An 18,919-nucleotide genomic window follows, 5' to 3' on the forward strand; every position below is an offset into this window, starting at 1 on the left:
GCTGTGGCACTGAACCTTTAAAAAACATCAGTGCAGGATATACCGGGCAAATATGAACCGGGCAATGGCACTTGACCTTAAAAAAGCATAAGTGTAGGATATACAGGGCAATGGCACTTTAGGGTATACCGGGCGAATGTATACCGGGCAGTGGCACTTAACTAGACCTAGTATATATTTCGAAAATTTACCAAAGGTCTAGTCATACTAGGTCTAGTTAAGTGCCATTGCCCGGTATACATTTGCCCGGTATATCCTACACTGATGTTTTTTAAGGTCAAGTGCCACTGCCTGGCCTCCATTTGCACGGTATACCTTACACTGATGTTTTTTTAAGGTCAAGTACCATTGCCCAGTATACATTTGCCCGGTATACCCTACACTGATGTTTCTTCCAATCTATCGTCAGTAAGTATTAAATATCGAATAAGTGTAATTATATCCACGAATAAATTGATATCAAATCGGATGTAATAAATATTTCGGACATTCACCAAAGCGACTATGTGATTGTCAACATTCACCGGTGAAAGTCAGCAGCCACCGATTTCGGTCATTCACAGTAACATGCACATTATTTACATAATAACCTTATCAGGACGTTTATTTCATACTTCACCTAAATAGCATCCGGCATTATATAGAATGTCTAGGATTTATATACAATGCCTAGCGATAGGATGTAATACTTCTCATATTTCATACTTTACCTAAACACGTCAGGTATTATACATAATGACGGCGTTTCATACTTTGCCGGTAACAGATATATTAAATAGATCGAGGGAACAAAATTTTCTCACAGTTCGTTAGGGGAAAAACGTTAAAAAGTTAATTAATGCATTACTTTTAGATTAAAAGTGTGTGAATATTAAAGTGTGAGTATGAATATTAAAGTGTGAGGAAGCGTGTTTAATTCAGAATATTAAATAAGTAAGAATATTTAGACAAAGGAATAACAAAAAAAGATCAGTTAAAGCCTTTTATGTAACATATATCTATCTGTATATATATATAAACTCATGTTTGTGAAAATTGCAACACCATGAAGGACTTATGCGAGTTAGCTGAAATTTTCAGGAAATGCAAAGTAGAGCATGATATGCAAATGATTAGAATTTCAGATCCGAATCGCATGCGCATGCTGAGCAGCGCCCTCTGAACGGCTGATGGATCCGAATAAATAGACGCCTGCCGCGAGGCGTGTATGGTTATCGGTGGTAATCTGATTGTGGTAAACGTTAGCTTAGTCGTTACTTATGTCTCTTCGACGAGAGAGAGCTAGTTTTCAACAACTTACGGAGTTTGAACGGGGGAGAACCATCTGCCTTCGGGAAGCTGGATTATCTTCTCGCGCAGATGCCGCTCGTGTGCAGCATAACAGCAGCACAGTGATGCGTGTTTCGAAGCAGTGAACGAACGAGTGTCAGACAACTCGGAAATCCGGGAGTGGACCCCGAAATGTCACGTGAGCTCGCGACGATAGACACCTGGTTCGCATGGCGCTGACTGACCGTACGGCCCCCACTAGACAACTGGCAGCACAGAGGTCAATAGCTACAGGTGTTTCAGTGTGTGCTTCATCAATTCATAGACATCTGATGCAGCATGGACTGCGCGCAAGGGACTCCTTTATACAGTATACCCCTCACGCTAAAAAAACGCCGCCTGCGGCTGCAATGGGCCAACCAGCATAGGGACTGGCGTGCTGATTGGCAGCGTGTCGTGTTTTCTGATGAATCCCGCTTTAATTTGTAGTACCATGATGGTACTACATTTACCATGTAGTACCATTCGTGTCAGACGCTATGCCGGTGAACGCCACCTTCCGGAGTTCGTTATCGAACACCACAGTGGACGTACACCCGGAGTTATGGTCTGGGGTGCCATAGCATATCATGAACGATCTCAATTGCTACGAATTGTGGGTAATCTGAACAGCAACCGGTACATCAGTGAAGTTCTACAGCCCCAAGCTGTTCCCTTCATTCAAGCCGTGCCAGGCGCTGTATTTCAACAGGACAATACCCGCCCTCATATTGCTAGTTCTGTTCAATCCTTCCTTGCATCGCGGCAGGTACAGCTTCTTCTTTGGCCTGCGTATTCCCCGGGTATGTCACCGATTGAACATGTGTCAGATATCATTGGTCGGTGTCTCACTCGTGATCCTCGTCCTGTTGCTTCTACAGACGAACTTTGGGTACGCATATAAACAATATGGAACGCTCTTCCTCAGGCAGACATTCAAAATTTGTTTGACTCCATGCCACGTCGTGTAGCAGCACTTATTGCGGCTCGTGGTGGTTACACAAAATACAGATTTTGATCTCTTGTTATTGTTTGTTTGCTTTGAAAGTTTTATAATTTATTTGTACTACTACTAGTCAGCTGTGTATTAAATTTCATTTAATTATGACGATTCCTTCATGGTGTTGCAATTTTCAAAAATATGAGTTTATATATATATATATATATATATATATATATATATATATATATATATATATATATATATATATATATATATATATATATATATATATATATATATATATCATTAATAGTTTTCATTAATAGTTTTCTATTTTGTATTATATAGCAATAAAGAAAACAAAGGAAATAAAAATAAAAATATGACCACTGAAGCCGACGTCTTCAGGGGGTACCGGCCTCGGAAGCCGTAAACCAAAACCTTTTCTATTGAGAGAGAGGCAAAATTAAATGCTAAAAGTAACTCTCTCAGTACCCCGAAGGTTTTGTATAAGTCCAGGAAAAAATATATGAAATACATAAAGCTAATTCAAAAATAAAATTCAAACAAAAACAATAAAAACTCACATTAAACCGGTCAAACAGCGATTTCACAAGCAAACTAAATGCAAAGGAAACACTTAAAACAAAAGAAAACAACGCCCTCTATTAAAATGCGCATATTGAAAAAAAGAAGTAAAAGAGAAGATTACGTAACACATATAATACTTAACCGGAACTTAAATTGCGCCCTGTTAAAAGAAATAAAAATCCAGTATTCTTCATACATTTTCTTAATCAAAAAATTAACATTACGAAAGTTAAAAGGAAAATCATTATTACTCAAATTATTCAAAAAATTATTTACAGTCTCCTGAAAACTTTCAACTTTATTTCAAATATTTTTAATCCAAACCAATTGTGAAAAAACTAAATTTTTAAACATTTTATTATGCAGATTAGTATTAAAGTTTCAGAAAAAATAACTTTAAATTTAAAAGCTTTCCTTTTATCAAAAACACCAATTTTGATTATTTTATCAAGAATATCAATTTTAAAATCTAAATATTCAACAATAAGCAATTCTCATTAGTTTTCTTCAAAACCAAATCTTTAGGATAAATACTATAAATAAAATTAAAATTATCACAATTAAACAAAATCAAATCATCAATATATGAGTATCTAAAAGCTTTAAATTCATTGTACTAAAAAAATTTAGCTTCAAAAAAATTCAAAAAAATATTAGCAAAAGCACCGGAAAATGAATTACCTTGTGGAATTCCAATAATTCGTTTATAAAGATCTAAACCATTAAAAAGAACATTCTCAAAAAGATTAAACCTACATAAATCCAACCAATAAGACTTATCAATTTTCTTATTAAATAAATACTTATCAAAAATTTTGATACAAATTTCATTAATCTGTTCATAAAGTATTAATGCTAGAAATATCATTATTATTATTATAATCCAAAACTTCGACATAACTATCTATAACAATATTTTTCTCTTTTTTAATTTTAAGTAAAATAATTTTTAGAAAATTAAAACATTTTTTACTAATATCAGAATTGTAACAATTAGTACCACACGCAATAAACCTAAATTTAACCGGACTTTTATGAAATTTAACAATAGGAAATAAATATGGAAATGTAATCCTATTTAAACTAAATTTCAATTTTTTTCTAAATGCAATAATTCGTCTTTCAATAACTTTCTTATCTTCTTTTAATTTTAAATAAGTATTATTTGCGTTATATTCTCCAATAATCAATTTTTAAATTTTTTTTACACATAATACAAAAATTATTTGATGCTTTATCAACAACAGTAGCAATAAATTTATCTTTAAGAATTTTAGTATTTCTAGACAAATCATAATCAATAATAGTACCACTGGGATATGAACTAAAACTGGTATAAATAAATTAAATTTAACTTTTTCAATAATTTTAGCTTTCCACTCTGAAAAACCCTCAACGGGCCAATGATATTTTCTGGAAACTTTTGCTATAAAAAAATCAAGATCCTTTTTAATGGATATAATAAAATCTTAATTTTTCATTTTAAATCGTGTCCTAAATTTTGAACATTTACTTAAAATATTAATTAAATTTTGATCACCACCAATCTCCAAATTTCCCGTAATAATATGTCATAATCATTATCAATATATTGAGAAAAATTCTTATCATTACAATAACAATCAAATTTAGAAATACAATTTAAATTTCTACTTAAAAATTTATAATTACATGCCTTTTTTTTAAGCGTAGAAGAATATTTGTAAGCTGCTGATGCCTTAATTTAATTTAAAGGAAAAAATTCAGAAAGACCATGTATAACCAGCGGCAACTTAGCAATTTAAAATTTTCTACCATGAAAATTAATCGTACAAAAAACCTTTTTAACATTAGAACCCTTATTAAAGAGTAAATCAGTTTTACTAACGCCAATTTTTAATTTAATCAAATCCAAAACAATAAATTTAATAAGTTCAGTATCAAATTTAATTTTAGAACCAAAATTAATAAGGAAATTTTTAAGAACTTTATTTTTAATACCAAAAATATATTTTCTAATATTAAAAATATTATTCAAATTAACAGGTAAGTTACAAATATTCGAAAAATCATCAAAATCAATAACTTTGCCATTACCTTTTCCACTACCTCTTTTATTCCTTCCAGTCACGCTTCCCTACCCCACATTGAGACAACAAAGTATAACTTGAGGGGGGAATTATTAGATATATTTCAAGCTCATAAGTTAACAAATAAGTTAGCAATGTTTATTTAAATTGAATGTTTTATCCTTTCCTTCTTTTTACAGATCAATAGGCGGCCGAATAGTTGGAAGTGTTTGGTGGTTTTTCACTTTGATAATTATTTCCTCGTATACTGCAAATTTAGCTGCTTTTTTAACCGTTGAGAGAATGGTAACACCAATTAATTCTGCGGATGATCTAGCCAAGCAAACAGAAGTAGAATATGGCACTCTTAGATACTCTTCAACTCAAGAATTTTTTAAGGTTAATATACATTTGTGCATTCTGCTATTATTTTAGATTTCTTTAGTTAGACATAAACTATCTGGCTTTCATATATATTTTTTCTCTATCAATAGTAGTAAGGATGCTATTTTTGAAATTTAGAGTTTTGAAAAATAAGTACTCAAATTTATTTTAAAAAATAGCACTTATTGTTGTGAAATAAAGTTTTTTATCTTTTGGATATGAAATGTAATTAGCAATATGAAAACTATTTTATTCCATAAATCACAAATACTAATAATTAACATACGTAAGAAGAAAAATAAAAAAAAGTAATCTAAAGGGCATCGTATCGAAGAATTATGTAAGGTGTCGAAAAATGAAATATATAAATAAATGAAAAAAACATTATTGTATAAAGTGTCCTTACTTTTATAAGGTATTCTCTAATTTCATTATTACTTAATTCATACATTCGATATAGCTTAAACAGTTTTAATGTAAGGCAATAATTATCTTGACTCATACATTAACTATTTGAGAGATCAAAATGCTTTTTCTCCAATTTGTTTTACTAATTTCAATCATTTTGGGAAGAAGTAAGGGGCATTTTGTTGAAGGGAACATGGAGGAAAAGTAGTTGGTTAGTTTGGAATTTTATGTTTAGCAATTAGAATGTAAAAAATCTTTTGCAAAGAATTATTTTTGCAACTTATTTCTTATTTATTTCTTTTGAATAAAAATTATTAAGAAAATGTGGCGTAAAAGTATAGTTTTAAAATTTTTTATTCACTTTGAGTTTTAAGTGGATTTTTTTCTCTTTTTTTTTGAGGTTTTACAAAACACCCATATAACACTAGCCATAAAAATTAAATATAACATAAAACTATTGAAATATTAATAAGTTAAATATTTTTCCAGCTACATAATCGATATAGACATCAATCTCTAAATATATGTTATGCTAATAAATATCAAAAATGAAATTAGACATTTTCCATGAAACGCATACCCGTTGTCTTTACGAAAGAAACTTATAAGCTTTTCGCACATTGAAATTCACAGTTTGAATAAACAAAATTCAATCTAAAATTTTGGTTTTTTTCGTTTAAGCTATTATTTCTCTTTAAGCCATTGCAAATAAAAAATTTGAAAATTGAAAATTTTGCTCCTTAACATTTAAATTTTTTTCTAGGGAGACAAAAGATCTAAAATAAAGGTTAAATAGTTGTTATTATAATTATAAAAAAAATCTACTAGTGTTGTTATATTATTCTATTTCTATTATAATTATTGTTATTAATTATATTATTATTAATTATATTGTTATCATTTATAATGAAGAAACTCCAATAAACACCAAACAAACTGTTAAACATTTTAATTGAGAGTGGAATTTTCAATTTTATTGATTTCTCTTGTACAATAAAACATCAAGCAGTCTGAACGTATCCAATATATTAATTTGATATCGGCAGAAACTAGTTTATTCCACTCCCATTGATGTCTACAAGCATCATAGGAAGCAGTTTGTAGTAATCATGAGCAATAGCATACCGCACATTTGGCATTTTTATCATCAGCTTATTGTTACTTTTATCTTTCATCCTATTAACCTCTTTCATTGGGCGATAGAATAAATATTATTCTTATCAGTTTTGTCCTCAAAGTGACTGTTCTCATATTTATTGCATTTTTATCATCAGCTTATTGTTACTTTTATCTTTCATCCTATTAACCTCTTTCATTGGACGATAGAATAAATATTATTCTTATCAGTTTTGTCCTCAAAGTCTCATAAATGATAGACTAAAAGTTGGCATAAAGACAAAACTCAAAGTGGCCATATATTTGGATGCCATAAGAAATAAAAATATTATATTTACTTCATTCCTTTTACTGAGGATTTTGAAATTGATTTAACTTATTGATAACATTACCATAAGTATCTGCCCCAGCTGACACTTTACCCAGCTGAGCTGCTTCAGAATCCAATATTACTTCTGAGATTTTCAAAAAAGATCTCGAACTATCGCCTTTATTATGGCCATCTCTAGACGACAGGCACTTTAACAACAGAAATCATGTGCGCCACAAAAACATCCCATTTTACTGTAATATTTCAGAATAACATATCGGTAAGATTTCTTTGAAAGAATGGAAAAATATTTGAGTCTTAATTTGGTATAAGATGTTATACCCTTTTTGTGTTAGTGGTTGCATGTACTTATACACTGGGCTACATACTTTTATTAGTACGTTTTTGTTAGTAAAAATACTAATAATAATATATCTCAATTTAGAACATCTTTTTTTAAGAAAATTTTATATAAATTTATAGAAAAATAACAAATAATCTAGCAATTAAAAGTTTAAAAATTTTATCTAGAAAATTTTTAGCATTATATAGTATGGAAATTTAAACTTTCAGAAATCTAAGATAACTGTGTATGCCCGAATGTGGGAATTTATGAACTCAAGAAAACATGTATTTGTACCTTCTTATGAAGAAGGAATTAGAAGGGTTCGAGAATCAAAAGGTAAATATGCTTTTCTAATGGAATCAACAAAAAACGACTACATTAATGAAAGACAACCATGTGATACTATGAAAGTTGGACGCAATCTAGATGCCAAAGGCTATGGAGTAGCCACACCTTTGGGGTCAAACCTCAGGTAAATCAATCTTATAGTTTGCACATGCATTCAATTGCTGTTAATTTTTTATCAGTATTATTATCAGTATTAAATTAATTTAAAATTTTATTGCAAGCTATATATATATATATATTCAGTTTTTTTATGACAGTAATTTGATGATGATTACTAATTACTTAAATTGAGATAATTTTAAAAATTGAGGATTAATTTTATTTGCAACCAGTTTCTTAAGCCCGTAATTATTTTATATTTTGTACACGATAAACAATCAAAGGAAGGTTGCAGGGTTTCTTAAATGAAAAAAAATTCCTAAAGGTGGTATTAAGGCACGTTATAAACTATTAACTGTAATTGATATACTTGAAAAATATTTTTAACTAAACCATTCGTGGTAGAAACAATCGGGTGTATAAATTTTTTTACTCATTTTTAAACTAATTTTCATGCTAATTTTTGAGTTGACATTTTCTAAAAATTTTTTAAACTGCGTAGTTTTTTTTCAAAAAAAAGCAATAAATAATTTTGCAAAATAACATTACTTTTCGCACTTGATGGCGGTGGATTGTAAAGGATTTGAAAAAATAAGATTCAAGTTATTTCTAATTTTTCTTTCACTTTTTATTGAGAACTTATTATTAGAAAAAATTATTGGTTATTAAAATATTGATTATTAGGAAAAAAAATTGTGAAGTTCATTAGTAATAATGTAACATATTTTTTCAGAACTTTGGCAATATTTTATACTATTGATTCATTATTAATTTACAGTTTGAGCAAATGTAACGTTATAGAATTAAGTTCCAATATCAGTGAAAAGTCTCAAATACGACTTTACGATTTTTCCTATTTCTTTTGAATAATTATGAAAGTAAAAACTTGAATTTGTCAACATACGCATATTGACAAAATTCTTATAATAGGCATTGACATCTAATAATAATGACTGTCCTCGAAAACTTACATTGCAAAAGTTTTAAATCTATTTAAAATACGTTCTCTACCTTTTTAGAATCAATTTAGATGACATTGTAATGACATTATTCTTGGAAAGAATAATGTCAGCAGTATTTATTAACTGTTATAGAGCACCTAATGGTTATAATTATATCTAATTTTTTTTTTTCAAATTTATATTTTCATTTCATAAAAATTAATTTTTTCAATTTTATAATACAAAACATTTATAAGCAATATAGATAGCTTAAATTTGACACTGTTCTATTTTATGATTTTTGAAATACATCATCTTAATGTATATGAAAAATAAGTTTAGAAAAAAGATACACTTAAAGTACCTACATCACTTAAAGTATCTGTATTATTTTAAGTATCTGTATTTTTAGCATCTAAAGACATAAAAATCATTCAAATTTTCTGAGACTCTAATATAAAGCCTTATTTATGGCTCAGGTTAACACTTATTTATGATTCGAACACTTATATCAGTTTCGAAATTATTTATGGTTCCAGTTAACACTTAATTAAAACCTTAAAACATGTGCGAGATGTGTACCCAAATTATGCTTCTACGCTGAATCGAGTTTCCTAAGACTGTAGGTTCAATATGTCATATCTTAATTTAATAAATCACATTTTGCATAACTTTTCAAAGGTAGATTGTAATCCTAATCTGAAAAAACAAAACAAAAAAAAACAAAAAAAAAACAGAGCATTTGGAGAAATTTTTGACTTAGATCCCCTACAGGTTAGCCCCAAAGGGGGATCCCCTTTACGATCCCCTCAGGGGCTTTGTGAGTTGAAAATATTAAATAAGAATTCCATTAAAAATATACGAAAGTATGAATCAATTTGATTTTTAAAATATAAATTGTAAGTAGTATTACAAAATTCACTCAAGCAATAGCAATGTTTCGGTTTCATTAATATTTTTTTTAAATAAAATATGTAAAATAATAATCTCTTAATGTAAAATATAATCACATATGTAAAAATAATATATGTAAATATGTAAAAATCTTTTAATAAAATATATAAAATAATGGTATACAAAAGTATACCATTATTTTACATATTTTATTATATAATTGCGATGATTTTATAATCATATGATCACAAATAATAAATTTATAACTTTTATAATAATTATTAGGGACCAATTAAATTTAGCTGTATTGTCTCTAAAAGAGAAAGGTGATTTAGCTAGACTTGAAAACAAATGGTGGTATGATCGAAGCGAATGTAGAAATGGTGATACAAAAGTAAGTATCTATTTTGTTTTTGAAAAAAATGTTTTAAAGAAAAATATGCTTACGTTATATAAATTCATAAGTTTTAAAATAATATTACATAAGACTTTTCTCCAATGTAAAGCGTTTAATATTTTATAGGAATAAGATAGGTCCTGAGGAATATTTAGTAAGAGGGTAGTTAGTTTCGAAGGCTTTAAGGTTTCATAAAATCTCCTAAATCAATTTCGAATTTTAAATTATAAACTTACGTTAATTCCGCAATTACAAAAATAAGAATTAAGTAAAAAATGAGTTGAAGTAAAAGGAAATCTGAAATATGTACCAATTAATTAAAAAAAATATGTACCAATGAAATACGTAACAATTAATATGCACGCAAAACTCGGTAATTTATACCTATTTTGGCGTTTTATACACCTCAAGAGTTTCATTTTAGGTTTCTGTATACGAAACAAGAAACATTTTATTAAAAAAAAAAATTAATGATCCCATTCTTGCTTTAAATTTTAGCACAATTTGGACATTTTCAAGTTTTTGATTCAGAATTTTTTATTTTTTCCAATCACAATTTTATTATAAAACTACTATCCCCTTAAGATATACATATATATATATATATATATATATATATATATATATATATATATATATATATATATCGTCCGCAATTAGGGCTAGGCATATGCATATAAGATGTTTAAAGTAGCATGTATATTTAATACTTTCTAATTAATATCAGCTTACTTCTTCTTACAAATAAACCCAAATCTAACCTGAATAGATAATTCTCCAATTAAATATATGGTTGGAGAAAGACATTTAAAGGACTTCGTTTAATCCAGAGGTTAAATTTTCAATAAATCCGAAAATAACGAGTAGCAGCAATCAAACAGGAGAATATCTATGACACATAGTTTGACATTTGAACGTTATTTTAAAGACCATGAATGCTATTTTCTGTTTAAAATAATTGATTTTTAAATGCTTTATATATAATAAGCGTATTAAGAAATTGATAGCAAAATAAAATTTTTCGGTCAGTAAAATTCGGACGTGTTTTTGTATTTTAACAGAATTTATCTTGGCTTAACTTTGGGCAAAACTTTAGTTTGGAGGATGAATTTCTCTTACATAGCACCAACTCTTTTCTTGATACTTCCTTATTTTTAAATATTTAACTTTATTGACTATTATTATAAGTGAAACACGTGTTGAAATAGTCTTGAAGACAGTATATGGGTTATTCTCACGAAATATGACAATTTACAGTCCCTTGCTCCAAGATTCAATGCTATGCTACTAAAAGAACTTTTTTAAAAAAAAAATTAATAAATAGCATTGCTGTTAGCATTTTAAAGGACTTGGCATTAGCATTGACTGTTTTGTATATTCAAGAAATTCAGTTAAATTTCAAAATGTCATTTTCCAGATATGTCGCAAACAATAATAACTAGCTTCAAAACTTCCCATTAATTATTCAATATCTAATTTTCTTATCTCAACCGTTGTAAGCATTTCTAGAATATACGCAGAGGGTATTATTTACAAAAACTTTGTTGAAAATAATTTTTTTTGTCAATTATTTGTTTGTCACACGAAATCCTGCCAATTTTCTGACTACTTTTGTTTAGTGATTTATAACCAAAATTGATAGCGCCAGCAATCAATATCTTATGTTAATAGATTGCTTAGAGTATCATTCTATCTGAACATGTCTTATTGCATGAATAAAGAACCAACTTTCTGGTTCAAAATCTATTTCAAATAATTTTTCAAGGTGAGTAGGTTTTTATGTTGTCATTTTCCTGTCTTCCTGAAATAATTAATAACAGAAACTACATAGATTTATCTGAGTTATTTCAAGAAATCCTGTTGTTTTCAGCCGAATGTAAACGCCTTAGATCAAAATGATGATAAATTAAAGTAAAGTTAAATGCTAAAAAAGGGCAAATTTGTCATTATCGTGACTGTCATTTTCCTGGCTTATGAATCACTGGGCATAAACGTGTAACCAAAAAATTTTATAAACAGTATATAGTAAAAAGGGAAAGCAAATATTAACCTAATACCATGTTTATGCAAGATTGTAATATGCTTGAATGCAATCAAAGTTATTTATTTATTTAATGATTGATTATTTACCACAATTTTACTCTGTACGTATCAGCAGCAAAAACATTTTTGATTCTTTCTACAGTGGATGAAAGAATTAATTTAAGTAATTCATGGTCCATCAAACACAAAGGTTTAAATTGAGTTGCTTACTATTAAGCTTAAAATCACTGTTTTTTAAACTTCTAAGTTAATATTTCATTTTCCTGGCATTCAAAATTAAATGAACTTCTATTTTATTTCATTTTCTTGAGCAAATGTCAATAAACTACATCGCTGTCTGTAAGATATTACTAAATGTAATCAAATAAATATACAGAAAAAAATTTAGATTATTTTGAAGTCTTTAAATTTGAAGAAATTTTTTTCCCGAATTGTCATGCTTCTAGAGAATCACCCATATATTTTTTTCATTTCTTTCTTACTTTTTATTTGTAAATATATTAGCTCAACAGTGAAATTGAGCAATCAATTAAAACGTGTGGTTTGCGCACGAGTTTAGGGGGAGATTTCTGAATTCGGACCGTTGTTTAATTAGAACTGCGTATATATAAAATAACTAGACTAAGGTATTGAAAATGAATGCCAGTTGCGTGAACTGTGAGTAATTAATTTTATTCTATTGTGATATTCTACTCGATTACATCTCTAAAATGAAATTATTTATTTGGTTTATTAATTGAAATTATTCATATCAGTTATCGATTCAATCATGGAAACAAAATATGTAGAATATAAATGACATATTCTTACGAATTTTAAATTATATTTGTACATTCTAACAATTGGAAAACTAATGTGTTTGGATGTAATATAACTTATTGATAATATGCTATACTTAATATTATATTAGATATCTAATAATGTCTTCATCTTTTTATCAACTACTTATTATTTGAAGAAATTCTTTAAGAATGTTTTATTTGAGAACTTGGTAACAATCTTCATTCAATATAGCCAAAAATATCCCATTTTGAAAGCTCAGATATTAAAAGTTGAATTTAACCGAAAATCGCAGAACATATATAAAACTATGTCCTTCAAGACGATACACTTTTAGAAATATCATTCATAAAAGTGATGTTTGAAAAGTATATTTCGATTTTATGTTTAAAACTCCTTTTGAGAGAGGGATTTCGAGCATTCCTATATGCTTATAATTAAGAAATTGTGCATATAACTAGGCTCTATATATATATATATATATATATATATATATATATATATATATATATATATATATATATATATATATATATATATACAGTGGTGGTCAAAAGTGTGGACACTTTTTGAAAGTTTCATGTTTTTCAAATTTGTGTGCTTGTAGAATATATTAATTTTCACTTAAATACAAACGTTTATATATCAAATTGAAGGTAATGTAATGTAGAATTTAAGAAGAAATACAGTATTACAATATCTGTATTAAGAAAAAAGTTATGCAATTAATAGTAAGATCTATCTTAGATTTGCATTTTTTTAAAAGTGATACTTACACAATCGATACTTAGTAGGATAACCTTTAATTTTTAAGACAGCTTCACAGCGTCTTTTCATCGAGTGAACGAGTGCTTGGAGTTCATCTTTCGTAATCACATGGTGCCAAGAATCAATTATAGCTTCAATAAGTTGTCTTTAATTGGATGGACGTTTTTTTCGTACAAGGATTTTCAAACTTCGTCACAAATTTTCAATTGGATTGAGATAAGGGCTGTTTCCTGGCCATGGTAATATATCTATACCTTTATTTTGAAACCATGCTTTGCATACTTTTGCTGTGTGGCATGGAGCAGAATCCTGCTGAAAAATAAATGGTGCGTTGTTGGAGAAGAGATCCCTGATGGAAGGTATCAATTTTGGTTTCAGGGCAGTTTCGATGTATTTTTTGGCATTCAGGATACCATCAATCACTTGAATTCGGCCCACACCATCTGCAGATATACATGCCCAAATCATGACATTTGTTGGATTTTTAGTAGTTGCTTCAATGCAATCAGGATGAAGCGCTTCACCTACTCTACGTCTCACGTATTTTCTACCATCACTTCCAAAGAGCGATATTTTACTCTCATCACTCCAGATTACTTGCTTCCATTGATTTTCTGACCATTTAATTTGTTCTTTTGCCGACTTAACTCGTTTTTCGCATTGCTTTTAATTTAAATATGGTTTTTTCCTTGGAATTCCAGCTTGTAGTCTAAATCCTGATAAGCTTTTTCTTATTGTTCTTGAACTTACTGTAATACCAGCTGCATTCATTTCACATCTAATGGCATCTGATGACATTTTTCTATCTTGAAGGCATAGCCATTTAATTTTTCTATCGGTAGTAGCACTTGTGCATTTTTTTCGGCCTGATTTGGCATCCTGAAAGCCAAAAAATACATCGAAACTGTCCTGAAACCAAAATTGATACCTTCCATCAGGGATCTCTTCTCCAACAACGAACCCTTTATTTTTCAGCAGGATTCAGCTCCATGCCACACAGCAAAAGTATGCAAAGCATGCTTTCAAAATAAAGGCATAGATATATTACCATGGCCAGGTAACAGTCCTGATCTCAATCCAATTGAAAATTTGTGGCGACGTTTGAAAAATCTTGTACGAAAAAAACGTCCATCCAATAAAAGACAACTAAGGGAAGCTATAATTGATTCTTGGCACCATGTGATTACGAAAGATGACGAAAGAACTCCAAACACTCGTTCACTCGATGAAAAGATGCTGTGAGGCTGTCTTAAAAATTAAGCGCTATCCTACTAAGTATTGATTGTGTAAGTATTACTTTAAAAAAATGCAAATCTAAGATACAGTGGCGCTCACATATTTAAGGACATGTCTTTATGAAAAGTAAAATCCAAAATTTAATGCTCACGCATAAGTTTATTGAATTGATAATTATGTACTGGAACAAATAACTTATGTTTAACATATTTTCACAATGAAAATCATTTATCTAACTGTTATACTTAAATTATGTAACATTTTAGAAAAAATATGCATTCCTCATACTTAAGGACAACAAAATAAATATTTCTTAATCGCTAATAAAATTAATAACAATGTAAAAAATGTAACACAAAATAAAGATTTGGAGCTAGTATTTAGTCGTAATGCCTTTCGCGGCAATTACTGCTTTACATCTACGAGGCATCGAATCTATTAATCTTTGACATCGCTCAGGAGGTATAGCTGCCCAGCCTGTTTTGGACACATTTCCATAAATCACCTAAATTTTTTGGTTCTTGCTGTTTCACATATTTATCCATATCTATCCACAGCATCTCGATCGGGTTGAGGTCTGGTGATTGGGAAGGCCACTGCAAAATCTCAATTCTCTTGCTTGACAAGAAGGCCTTCGCAGTTTTGCTCGTGTGCTTTGGATCAGTATCGGTTTGCATGATTGCTTTTCTTGAACGAAGTTTCCTGTAATGAGGCAGAAAAACAGTCTTGATAATGTCCACATACACATGCTGATCCATGATGCCTTCGATTTTGTGAATTGGACCACATCCTGAATGTGTCATGGCGCCCCACACCATCACCGAGCCGCCTCCACCTTTTCCAGTTGATTTTGTACACCGTACATTAAATTCTTCACCGACTTGACGTCTCACATAACTTTTGCCATCTGAGCCCATTCTGTTGAACTTCGATTCGTCTGTAAATATAACTCGATTCCAGTCAGCCGATGTCCAGTTTCGGTGTCTTTTTGTAAAAGCTAATCGAACTGCTATATTCTTCTTTGACGTCAACGGTTTTTTTCTACATACGCGACCCATAAGCCGAAGCTCATTTAAACGCCGTTTGATGGTATTATTGCTTACGTGCTTGCCTGTTAATTCAGCGAATTCTTTTCTGATGTCCGGGGCGGTTTTGTGACGATCAGCTTCAGAAATTCGATGAATAATTCGATCTTCTCGTTCGGTAGTTTTGCAAGGACGTGGATTTCGGGATGCTTTTTCAATACTTTTGGTCGCTTGAATAGATTTCAATGCTTGGAAATTTGCTGTTTTTGATAATTTTAACCGCCTACCAATTCCTCGAATGCTTAAACCTTCTTTTCTCAGAGTATCTATTCGACATCTCTGTTCATTGCTAACATTTTTACCTTTACTCATAATAATGTTGAAATTTGTACTAAAATATATTAAAAAATGTTTAATATAATGTTTTAAAGCATCAAACAAAGATAATGTAGTAAATTACGCTTTCGTTGATCGATAAATTGATTGTAATCATTCAATAACTCATGATTAGACAAACTGTCCTTAAGTATAAGAAACTTAACAAAATACTATATTTTTTAAATAAACTTTTATGAAACACTTTTGAATGAATTATTTGAGGACGACTGAATTATGAATGAATTATTTGAGGATTGAAGTTCAACTAAGGTAGAATTCGCCATTATAGATATCTTGATCAAAACATAATATTCGTCCAATATAATGACGCATTTAATTTGAAAACACAGTCCTTAACTACGTGAGCGCCACTGTAGATCTTACTATTATTTGCATAACTTTTTTTGTAATACAGATATTATAATACTGTATTTATTATTAAATTTTACATGAAATTACCTTCAATTTGACATACAAACGTTTGTATTTAAGTGAAAATTAATATATTCTACAAGCACACAAAAATGAAAAACATGAAACTTTCAAAAAGTGTCCACACTTTTGGCCACCACTGTATATATATATATATATATATATATATTCCTCGGGGTAAATATTATTTAATTAAAAAGTATAATGTTGAAAATTAAAGATAATTAAATTATCAATAAATCTAAAAACAAATTTTATTCTAAGAGTATAATTTTTTTCATAATAATGCAGAAATAAGTTAGCTAAGACAAATGAATAATTAGATCCTTGTAGTATTCCATTAATTTGAAGAAAACTATGCCTTCCATTGTAAGTAAGGTTGAACTCCGACCCACCCCAGGGGGGTATACGGAGATAAAAGTAAAATTATTACAATGAAATTTCTCTAAAAACTAAAGTTACAGTAAAATTTCGCCAAATGACAGTGGTGGTGATCAGTTAAAAGTGGATTAACAATAAAGTTTGACAATTAAAAACATGTGTTAAAGGCAATGAAACCCAAAAGCGCCGTTGTAAATGTCGAGAATTAAATGATTATAATAATAAGGAAACAAGAGATAAAAAATCTCAAAACTAAAATCAATGAAAGCTAAAAGTCCAAATAGTAAATGTCTAAAAGTAAAAGTCTGACTAGAAGTCTATGAAGTCTAAAATCAAAAGTAGATAAAAATTCAAAATGTAAGGCTAAAAGTTGATTAGTAAAAATTAACGATGACATGCTCTATTGTTGGTTCATGACTGGGGCCAGTTGATCTGGGGCTAGAATGTCCTCGAGGGTTTGTTTAATAATTTGAGTCACAATTTTCCTGCAGGTCAATATAGCGAAGAATTGATGTTCCTCTTCGCATGTGCCTTCCATTGTAAAGATAATTCAAAGATAAAGATAATTCAAATTGTAAAGATAAAGATAAGACAAAAATTAGTAAGAATTTCCCAATAATCAAAATCGCAACAAAGGATATTTTTAAAATCATAGTAATAATTCAAGAGGACATCTTTTAGTTTAGAAAAGGGAATGCTATTGAAAAGATCCTGGGAATCAAAAGTCGCATTAGAATTAATTTTATTATGTTTAATGAACTCTGAAATCGGTTGATTATTAGTGATAATCCAAGAGAAACCGTTTTTAAAAATGTTGTTAATAATTTTATTTAAGTAGTTAGAGGAAATGGTGCCAGGTTTAGTTAGATTAGTATTAGATCCACATGTGATGGTTCTAAATTTTACAGGAATTTTATGAAATTTAGGACTGATAATTAATCAAGGAAATTGTATATTGCTAATTTTAATTTTCAATCTCTTATATAAGGCTAAAATTTTTTTAATGACAATATTATTATTTAAATTACTAAGTTTAAGATGTTTACTATTTCTTAATTCCGTATTTAAAAGTTCAACATAGAATTTTTTTACAGAAGATAGCATAATTATTGTCAGCTTTGTCTATGGGGGTAATTACAAAATTTTTTTGAAGTTGTTTAATCGATTGAACAATTTTAGAAAACTTTGATGAATTGTTACTGTTATTTAAATTATCCTTTTTATTGTAAACAAAGTTTTTTAAAGTAATAATAAACTCCTCATTTCCATTCTGTTAGCATACCTAAAGGTAAATAGAATCTATTTGATATCTTTAAACAAAAACTTTTGAGATCATTAAGAAAGTATTTATGAATTTTATTGATCGATATATGGTAAATGGTTCAAAATTTTGTGCCTTTTATCATTAAATTCCTCTGTCTCTGTAATATTTAAATTACCAGTAGTAATATGTTTATGATGTTTATCAGCAAAATCAAAATATTTCCCTTTCCTCACAGTGACATTCATAATCGGATATATTTATCCTCCCTAAATTTTTGCTCATATCATTATAGTTAAATATAGTTCTACCAAGAGATTTATTATATTTAAAGCTTTTAATTATGTTAAAATCTTTTGATGGGAAAAAAGTTTTAAAATTTTCAAAAATATTATGAAATTTGATCTTATCGAAAATGGGATTTTGAAAGTTAATAACGAAATATACATCATCCAAATTTTTCTTTTCATTTGGCAAAATTT

The 18,919-nt window shown here is 29.0% G+C and overlaps 1 protein-coding gene across 4 annotated transcripts in view; it reads left to right on the forward strand.

Moving 5' to 3' along the window:
- The window catches only part of LOC122270917 (glutamate receptor 1), a 573,804-nt gene that overhangs the window by 534,739 nt on the left and 20,146 nt on the right, over positions 1–18,919 (forward strand). For all 4 annotated transcript variants that reach the window (XM_087154568.1, XM_087154569.1, XM_087154570.1 and 1 more), the window contains 3 exons: positions 5,091–5,289; positions 7,682–7,926; positions 10,022–10,130. In XM_087154568.1, the coding sequence (XP_087010694.1) occupies positions 5,091–5,289; positions 7,682–7,926; positions 10,022–10,130 (553 nt within the window). The remainder of the gene's footprint in view (positions 1–5,090; positions 5,290–7,681; positions 7,927–10,021; positions 10,131–18,919) is intronic.

Source organism: Parasteatoda tepidariorum, chromosome 11 (genome assembly GCF_982258835.1).
Source record: "Parasteatoda tepidariorum strain Cologne lab strain chromosome 11, Ptep-v5.0, whole genome shotgun sequence".
Lineage (NCBI taxonomy): Eukaryota > Metazoa > Arthropoda > Arachnida > Araneae > Theridiidae > Parasteatoda > Parasteatoda tepidariorum.